The 10,353-nt window shown below is 47.6% G+C and overlaps 1 protein-coding gene across 2 annotated transcripts in view; it reads left to right on the plus strand.

The window, feature by feature from the left end:
* Window positions 1–10,024, plus strand: part of LOC131504751 (BEN domain-containing protein 5) — a 1,495,810-nt gene extending 1,485,786 nt beyond the window's left edge. Inside the window, exon 13 of one of the 2 annotated variants that reach the window (XM_058717439.1) lies at window positions 9,864–10,024. In XM_058717439.1, the coding sequence (XP_058573422.1) occupies window positions 9,864–9,972 (109 nt within the window). In that variant the 3' untranslated portion in view covers window positions 9,973–10,024. Of the gene's footprint in view, window positions 1–9,819 lie in introns of both variants that reach the window. The other variant, XM_058717441.1, reaches the window with a different exon arrangement.
* The last annotated feature ends 329 nt before the right edge of the window (window positions 10,025–10,353 follow it).

A 10,353-nucleotide genomic window follows, 5' to 3' on the forward strand; every position in this document is an offset into this window, starting at 1 on the left:
GTGTGATCTTGGGCAAGCTATTTTATCTGTCTGAATCTTAGTTTCCTCACCTGTAAGACGGTAACAGTGAGACCTGCCGTATTGCAGTTGTTACGTAGGTTTAACAAACTGAGGGCTGGGAAGTGTCAGCAAGGGTGGTCAATAAGTGACAGCTGTATTATTTGGGATATGACCAAGATGATGAGGTGTCTGCACATGATTTCCCATTGAAAACAGATGAGGAGATGAGCTGTTTATCCCTGAGATGAAAAATAAGAGGGAGCGGAAGTAGGAAAGTGAGATCACAATGTCCAAAAAGCTGAAAGAACATCTTGGACGTTCTTTTTGTCCAAAAGAAACAAACCTGTTCTGTGTTGCCAAAGGTAAGAACCAAATCCAGGGAGGTAGTCTCAATAAGACAGATGTCAGCTCAAAATATGAGGAAAACTTTCTAGCGAATAGTTTCTGGCCAATGGATGGGCTTTGTAGGGAGACGGCAAGCTCCCCGTTATCAGATATGTGCAAACAGTCTTAATGAACATCTTTCGTGGAAGAAATGGAAGGGGCTCCTTCCCTGGGAGGATGCTGGATGCTCTGTGGCATCATCTCCTGGTCTATAACTCTGGAGGGGAATGGCATGAGGCAGGTGGTTACATTCTTGATGTCAAAGAATGGAGTTTACAGTATAAAAAAGTATCATCTAATGCTAAACAAATGACATTAAATGTCTCTGAATTACAGCACATGGACCCTGCTAACATTTAGAATTCCTTAAGAGGGAAAAATGCATAGCTATGAGGCAGACTGTAGGATATGTTTGCTATAGGATTACTGCTTCTTTCCATTGGTGGAGCAGAGAGGAAAGGGCTATCCAAGAGACCAGATGTTGCCAGTGGACCTCCCTGTGACCTTGGCCTATTCAGCAACTCCCAGCTTTCTTGGACCAAGTTATAACTATGGTCTCACGTTACACAGGAAGGTTTTCAGCAAGGAGATAGACAGAAGACAGCACCCATCTGGCAGGTGAATCAGCCAGAAGCTACTAGCTGCCCCAGCCCCAGCAGGGGGCGCTCCAGCCTCTCTTCTTGCCTGCTCACCCTCATCTCTGCATCCAGACACAAGTGGGTAGAAAGGGCTACCTACCCAGTGTTCTGAGGAAAGAGAGATATCTCCGCCAAAAGGAAGGGTGGAGAGGGAGAGACATACTGGTCTTCTACCTGGCCCTCACACATTTTTCCATGAACACTGCCAACTTTGTTATCCTCTAGACCAGAGGCTCAGAGACAGGACTAAAGGTCTATTTATTGTCAAAAGCTATGGTAGGTAAGCCAGAGGCCACCCAGATTCATTGTGCAGAAGCTCACAGCAGATGCTGAGTCACCTGCCTCTGGTGACAATGCCCGCGGCAGGAGGGGACCTTTAGCTCACAGATTTCCCGGTTGCCTTTGGGGCAGGGGCACGGGATGAGCTTGAGTCCTTTCCAATGATAAATGACATACCTAAGACCTACGTAAGAGGACTCTGGCTCATTTTCCTAAGTAGTAAGAGTAATGCCAACCATGGAAGTCTGGAGTGATTAACATTCATTGAGCCTCAATTCATACACCTGCCGAGTATTTATTGGGCATTTGCTGTGTGCTACACATTGTGCTAGATGCCTTTGCATCCATTGTCTTATTTAATTTTCCCAATGGTCCCTTAAGGTATCATTTTTTCACTTTGCCCAGGTGAGAAAATTGAGGCTCCTAAAAGTAAAATCCTTTGTTGCCATTCATCTTGGCTAGTGAAAATCTGGATTCAAAACCAGCTCCCTTTCTACTGCTCTATACTGGGCCCTCTCCATTGGTCTCTAGGGAAAATCAGGTCAAAACAGGAGAACAGGTGGAAGCAGAATAACAAGTGACCAATGGCATCACTTAGATGTAGCAGGGAATGGGGAGAGAGGCAGGAAATACGTAAGTTTCTAGGTTGGGTGTATGAGTAAGAATTCCAGGACTTTTTAGCACCTGTTGCTGAAACCTTGTCTTCTTCCTGTCTCTCACTCCCACACACCTGCCTGAGTTCGTGCTGAGCACACCCAACAAGGTAGGGTTTGGGCAAGTGGCCCATTTATCACTTGACATGCAGAGACTTCTATATCTCCCAGGGCTTCTGGAAGCTCAGCTAGGTAGTCGTTGCAGGACCCATCCAGGCACCCTCTGTGTTACTAACCCCATGCAGATAATCTCCTTTCTTCTGGAGTGTGTGAGCTGACCCTACAGTGTCCCCCAACTGTTGTTCAGAAATCTTGCACTGAGTCCTGCCTCCTGAGCATTTTAAGGGCACCAAGAGTAGAGATCCTTTCCTCATGACTCAGCTTAGCCAGAGGGGCACCAGAGCAGACAGAAGAAGGGAGACGTTATAATGTCATAAGAGCAGCCTGGGTTTAAAAACTCAGATAAACCAAATGTGAATCCCAGCTCTTCTATTAACTAGCTGTATGGCTTTGGGAAAAGAATTTAACCTCTTTAAGCCCTGGGAAGAATAATCTAACCCCCCTAGTTATTGTGAGGATTAATGTAATGAAATCTATGTACAACAGAATGTCTGTAGTTAATACTGTATTGTGCACCTAGACATTTGTTAAGACAGTAGAGCTCATGTTAAGTTCTTATAGCAACAGTAACAACAACAAAAACAAAAAACAACAAAAAAGAGGCACAAGGAAACTTTTAAAGGCAATGGACATGTCCATTACTTTGATTGGAGCTGGTATCACAGATGCTTGCATATGTGCAAACTCATCAAATAGTATACATTAAATTTGTGCAGTTTTTATATATCAATTATACCTCAATGAAAGCTGTCTAAAAACTATAATAACATCTATAAAATACCTGGCATAGAGTAGAACTCTTTCCCCAAAACACCTCCATCCCTATTTGCCCCTTACTTGCTTGCTAAGGTTGAAAAAAAAACCCTTCTCTTGGAGCCGAAAATTCTGTTTATGCTCCACTGACATACAGACAGGGGTAAAAATTCTTCCTGAGTAGAGGACAGGGGTGAGAGAAGTGTCCAGAAAAGTGACAGTCACGCTGAGGGATCAGCGTCAGGCCACGGACCTAGGTTTTATTCGTCATCGTGGCTTCAGCATTAACAGAGATCATGCACCAGGGGCTGTGCTCACTGAGTGTGGAATGAACGAATGTTGGGAGTGGGGTAGTGGCAAAAGCCCTGAACCCGTGAGGAAGAGGAGAGAGGCTTTGTAAGTTGGGGCTCTGAAAAGAGGGGAAGATAGTGTTGGGCACAACAGTCCCAAACCTGAATTGAGGCAGGACTGGCAAAACTAAAAAGAGAAAAGAGTATAGGTTCTGCAAGATATCTTGTTTTATTAAAATAACAAAAGATTTTTAGCAGGATGTATTAGAGGCCCTTTCTGTGTTGTCTGTGATTTGCACGCACCTTCTCAGGGATGGTCTCTGAAGTTCACACCGATGTGCTGTGCTGGCTGCAACTCAGACCTCCCTGAGCATTCTCCCCTCTGTTAGCTCTTCCCGCTGTCACCCAGCTCCCGGCACTTGCGGTAAGCACAGGGCTTACTCCCCATCTTGCAGATGAAGAAACAGATCAGTGCAGTAAAGTCCCCTGACTGTGGTCCACAGCTGGGAAATAAGTAGGACAGGGCCAAGGCAGCAGCCCGCCTCTGCCACACCCCACTGTCCTTTGGTTCAATGCCAAACCTCAGTGCTAAGCCTGGCCAGTTCAGAAAGTTATCCTTGTGATGCCTCTTCTAGCTCCTTGATGCTCAGAATTTGCTTGTCCCCAAAGACCTGGGATCTATTTTTGGCTGACCTTATGTCAATCTTAAATCCAAATCTGCTTCTCTCCCTCGCATCGTCTGTCTGGGTTAATGTCTTCTCCCACCTAGTCGCCCCAGCCAAAAGCCTTGCCATTGGCTTCACTCCCTTCTTTTCCTCTCCCCGCGCAGCCAGCCAGGCCCCAAAGCCCGCTGCTTCTGCCTCTATGATATGTCTGCCTGCAAGCGGTGTAAGGGAGTGACTCTGGAGTCCCTAGACTTGAGATTTAATCTCAGCTCCACCACTTGCAATTTTTGCCTTGTGAGTCATTTAAAGCAGTTTACTTTCCTCATCATTAAAATGGAGAAACACTTGCGACAGGCTTGCTGTGCATCTTCCTTCCACTCCCCTTGCCTTCCCATTCACTCCCTCCCGTTCACTCCCGCCATCATGTCCTACCCGAATTGCTGTAACAGCCCCTCTTTCCCCATCCTGCCTCCCGATGCTGTCCTGCTAACTTCCTCACTCTCTCTCCAGAGGTGCTTACAGGATCTCTATAAAACGTGACCCCACGTTTGTGGCACCTCTTTCAGATCAATTGTCTAAGTCAGGAACCTGGATGTCATCCTAATTTTGTCCCTCTCAACCTCCCTTCTGATCAGCTGCCACATCCTGATGGTTCAGTCTGTTCAGTGTCTCTCAGATCCATCCACCATTTCTACTCTTCTTAACTAAAGAAAATTCTTCTCGTCATTCAAGACTTAGCTCGGATATCCCAGCTCCGTGGCATCCACCCCAGTCCCCTCAGTTGGAATTAAGTCCCTCCTTTCCTTGTGTCCCCAGCACTTATGTCTCTATTTATCAGTTATTGCACTACCACGACTCTCCTCTCCCCCAGTATCGTTTCATTTCTTAGAGAGCAGAGATTGGGTTTTTCTCATCTCTGTACCCCTTGTAGCGCCTACCACAGCTCCAGACGCATCAGAGGCACTCAGTGTGAGTGTAGCAGAATAAAAGAACGAGTCTCAGATCCCAAACACCATCCTGAGCGTCTCCTCATAACTGGATCCTGATTACAGACTCCTCTTCCCAAAGCACTGAGCTCTTGGAGACGTTCCGCTGCTCAGACTTCTTCCGTGGCTCCCTTTACCTGTGGGACAGAGTTCCAACTCAGCACGAAGGGCGGCGTGGTGTGGTGGAGCGAGTGCTTTGGACCTGGAGTCCTGGACAGTCTTCAAGGCCACACTCACTGCGGGAAGATGGAGGAAATAGATTTGCTTCCTCTCTAGTCCTTTCTTGATGGCCAGATTCTTGTTCAGAGCTCAAGGCAATTGGACCATTTTTTCTTACAGCAACAAAGACAACTATTGTTGCTGCTGCTACTGCTGTCACTACTACCACCATCTACTACTACTGCTACTACTACTACCACCACCACCACACCGCTACTGCTGCTGCTGCTGTTACTACCACCATCTACTACTACTGCTACTACCACTAGTACTACTGCTGCTACAACTACTACTACCACCACCATCTACTATTACTACTACTGCTGCTACCACCACCACCACTACTGCTGCTACTACCACCACCACCACCACACCGCTGCTGCTGCTGCTGCTGCTACTACCACCATCTACTACTACCACTGCTACTACCACTAGTACTACTGCTGCTACAACTACTACTACCACCACCATCTACTATTACTACTACTGCTGCTACCACCACCACCACTACTGCTGCTACTACCACCACCACCACTACTGCTGCTACTACCACCATCTACTACTACCACCATCCACTACTACTGCTGCTACTACTACCACCACCACTACCACCACCAGCACCACACTGCTGCTGCTGCTCCTGCTGCTACTACCACCATCTACTACTACTACCACTACCACTAGTACTACTGCTGCTACAACTACTACTACCACCACCATCTACTATTACTACTACTGCTGCTACCACCACCACCACTACTGCTGCTACTACCACCACCACCACCACACCGCTGCTGCTGCTGCTGCTGCTACTACCACCATCTACTACTACCACTGCTACTACCACTAGTACTACTGCTGCTACAACTACTACTACCACCACCATCTACTATTACTACTACTGCTGCTACCACCACCACCACTACTGCTGCTACTACCACCATCTACTACTACCACCATCCACTACTACTGCTGCTACTACTACCACCACCACTACCACCACCAGCACCACACCGCTGCTGCTGCTCCTGCTGCTACTACCACCATCTACTACTACTACCACTACCACTAGTACTACTGCTGCTACAACTACTACTACCACCACCACTACTGCCGCTGCTACTACTACTAACACCATCTACTACTACTACTGCTACAACCACCACTACCAGTACTGCTGCTACTACCACCATCTACTACTACTGCTACTACTACTACCACCACCACCACCACACCGCTGCTGCTGCTACTACCACCACTACTGCTGCTGCTACAACCATCTACTACTACCATCATCTACTACTACCACCAACACTACCACCACCACCACCACCACCACCACCACCACCCCGCCACTGCTGCTGCTGCTACTGCTACTACCACCATCTACTACTACTGCTACTACCACTAGTACTACTACTACTACCACTATTACCACCACCACCACCAACACCACCGCTGCTGCTGCTGCTCCTGCTACTATTGGTACTACTGCTACTACTATTCTTGTTCACCTACTACTACTGCGATAACTACTACTATGATGACGACTGTGACTACCACCCCCACCACCACCGCAACTACTGCCGCGGCCGATCTAAGGCGAGGTCTCCTGTCTCTGCTGCCGCTGCTCTGCCCTTCCCGAGCACCCGCTCAGTCCCAGGCCCTGCACGGTTGCTATGTCTTCCGCGGTCTACAACAACTCCCAGGAGCAGCTCAGGAGGTGAAGGAATCTGGCCGCCGAAGTGGCAGCGCCTGGATGTCACCAGCCTCCGGGGCTTCTGTTCTTTCCATTTTCCCTCCACCTTTTTGTGTGCTGTCCCAAGACTGGCAAGACAATGGATATTTAATTACGTAAAGCGTTGGTTTATAAAAAGCGTCCGGGAGCTCACTGGCTCGTGTTTGTTCCCGTCGTGGCCTCCTTTTGCCTATTCCTCTGAGCCCAGCTCTAGCATTCTCCTCCGTAGCTGGATGCCCCTGCGTGTCCTCCAGGCCAGAGTCTCTTCGTTTGAACAACTGCCGAAGTGTCTTAACAGGCAGAGGGGGAGCTACCCTTGGACTTGTAATGGCAGGAGAGATGTCGGCCTGGGGCAGTAGAGAGGAGGCCTAGCCCCTCTGTTAGCACACCCCTGACCCTATTCCTGCATTAAAAAGCAGGGACTGGTCACCAGCAACAAGCATTTGTCCTTCTAAATATCCCAAAGACTTCCTCTCCCTCCACCCCAACCCACTCCCCACCCCCAGAAATCAAACTGTAAAGTCAGAAGGCTTTAAAGACACAGCCATTAGGAAACCGGTTCTGCTCCCAGCTCTGATACTGTCTGGCCGTGTGACTTTACATAAACGTCTTGCCCTGTCTTGAGTTATCCCGGAGCTTCGACTGGTTTCAGTTTCGTATTCTTTGATACGGGAGCATAGTCCTCAATCAACCTACCCCTGGGTATTGTGAAGATCCGGACAGGATGAATGGGAAAGTACAGTACTGTGAAAAAATATTTCCTACTATTTTCTCCCCTTCTAAGAACTAACATCTTATAAAGTTTCCCTCTTGGTCTATGCCTTGCCTTTGACCTGGGTCATCCTGCCATTCATTCATCCAACAAAATATACCAAACATGTTATGTTTGCCAGTCGTTTCCCATTCCTCTGCGGCCCTGATGCCTACCTATCCTTCAAGACTCCTCCTCCAGGAAGTCTTCCCTGATCTTCCAACTCTCATAGATAACTCTTCCTCTGAGCTGCTAGAGAACTATTGTCTAAACATCTCATCTGGCACTTAGTAATAGCTTTGTATTTCACTTTTCTTGTGTATCAGCTCTATCTTCCCAGCTCAACTTTGCATTGTTCTTGGGGTCTCACTCGCTCAGGTCCCAAGGCCAAGCACAAGGCCAGGCAGAGAGTGACCCTTCCCTGAGAGTTTGCAGTATGCTGTTGCTGCTGCTGCTGGGAATGAAGCTGGGGGTGGCTTCTCTGAGCAGAACATTTCCGTAAGGCTGATGCCCACCCCTTCTCCCTTCCTCTAGAAGTTCGTAAATAAGGGCAAGCCCTGACACCTCTGGGCAGAGTGGAACAAACCTAGCTTACAGGCCCATACAGGAAACTGTCGGACTTTAAGGCTAAGGGCATCCATGAGAAAGAGAAAAAGAAAGAGGGAGGGATGGGGAGAGGCTGGGAGAGGTGAAAGAGAGAAATCAATTATGTAGGATTTGAGAGAGAGAGAGAGAGAGAGAGAGTACTTATATATTTACATTGTGTGTAAGGCTTTTATAACTTTTTAATGTTTGGGTATGAAAATGCATGGTTTTTCATAGTTGTGAATGTTTATGCGTGCTTTACTGAATATAAGTGACATATCATTGCAGATTCTAAGCACATTTTTACATCAACTCCTACTCAGAGGTCCTAGGTTAAGTTTCTGTTTGAAATTCTATCTAATCTCTCAACATTTCATTCATATTAATGGGTCACTGCCTATGCCCAGCCTCCCTGGGACTGTGCCCAGCAGGATGTCAAGGCCACCTTTCCTTCCCAGTCGCAGGGAAGGCTGATGTGGATCCCAGCCAGGCCAGTCCCTGGGGTGGGAAGCTCGCCAAGATCCCTTTGCCTGACCCTGTCAGGGGGTGAGCTCATGTTTAGATCTCTTCCCTGTATCTCAGCCTTGGTGTTCCTGTTTCTCTCTTTCTCCTTCTTCAGGCCAGCCTTGATTAAAGGTAAACAAAACAAAACAACGCTGGTGTGGTGTGGTGTTAGGAAGGAAGAGGCTGCTCCCTTAACTCCCCGCTCCCGGCACCTCTCCAAATTTCTCCCAGACTGCTGAATGCTGTGGCTCCAGCATGCTTGTTTCTGTTCCATTTTAGAAGCACTCACTGAGGGTCTGCTCTAAGCAGAGCTGAATACTGAGTGGTGGTCCGAATGGAGGTACACAGCTGTGAAATAAATACTTCATTGCTCTGGCCCATAGAGCAGCTCCAGGAGGCTGGAGACTCTGACTTTGTTGAAATGCAAATACGCAGGATGGGGACTTTCCTGCATGAAGCTTCGTTCATCACGCATGCCTAAATTCATTCTTTAGTAAAGTTTAACATTTATTCTTTCATTCTTTTGTCCATTCATTCATTCATTCATTCACCCTTAGGCAGGCCAAGTGGTTTGTTAGAAACCTAGAAACCTGGATTCAAGCCTGAGTTAGCGGCCGTCATCTTTGCCCTCTGAGCCTCAATCTTACCTGTGGAATGGAATGAAAGAATGATTTCTGGGGAGCCTGGGTGACTCAGTCAGTTAAGCGTTTGACTCTTGATCTCAGCCCAGGTCTTGAGCTCAGGTCTTGAGTTCAAGCCCCACGTTGGGCTCCGCAATGGGCATGAAGCCTACATTTAAAAAAGAAAAAAAAAAAAAGGACTGATTGCTCTTCCTGATTCACAGGATTACATTCAGGAACTTCAGGGGAAATGGCTGTAGTGAACATCCTCTGTATACAGCCATTCTACATACAATAGGAGGGGAGGAGGGCAAGGGACTTTGAAATGATGCATTAGATAGAGCCAGAAATGGAAGCAAAAAATATCTAATTCCAGTCCCCTAGCATTTACACACCTTTAGAAAAGTCACTCTCCCTCTCTAAGCCTGTTTGCCCATCTATAAAATGAGCCTGTTGAAGTAGACGATCACTGAGGAGTTTTGCCATTTGGGGGGTTCTAGGAACTCCTCCTCCTAATCCAATCTCCTACCCTGAAAGATGGTCTCATAGTGACCTTGGAAACACATCAAGTTGCTAGATACTAATGCTATAGGCAGGATGTCTAGGTAGTAAATCTTCATACTTGGCTCAGCAGCATGGTGGTGATGCCGGCTTCCCAAAGATTCTCTCTGCCCTCAGACCTGATGCTGAACCAGACACCTCTGGAGAGATGAGACCAGCGGGTGACACGGCAAACCTTGCATACAGAAGGTGCAGTGCTGCGGACCTAATTAACATCACCGTGTAATAGACACCATGGAGCACGCTTGAGCTGCCTGACAGAATAAATAAAGCAATGCTTTATCTTAAGTCTTGGTTAACAGTGAGTAACAGACTTGTGCATTATTTACTACACTTCACTGCACAGACCTGCTATGGCGGCCCTAGACCCCGTGAGAAGGCACACCCTGATTTCAAGGGTGTGCATTATAAATTGCTTGCCAAGCAACTGGAGTATTGGGACCCTGCGGGTGTTGTAATAGACCTGTATGAAGAGGTGGGCACAAGAGTGTGGCGCTGGTGTCTGACAGATCTGGCTGAGATCAGCTCTGCCACCATGTGACCTTGAGCCACCTCTGTGAACTTCGGTCTCTTTACTTACAAAATAGGATTAATTAATGCCTGGGTC

This window comes from Neofelis nebulosa, chromosome 2 (genome assembly GCF_028018385.1).
Source record: "Neofelis nebulosa isolate mNeoNeb1 chromosome 2, mNeoNeb1.pri, whole genome shotgun sequence".
Taxonomy (NCBI): Eukaryota; Metazoa; Chordata; class Mammalia; order Carnivora; family Felidae; genus Neofelis; species Neofelis nebulosa.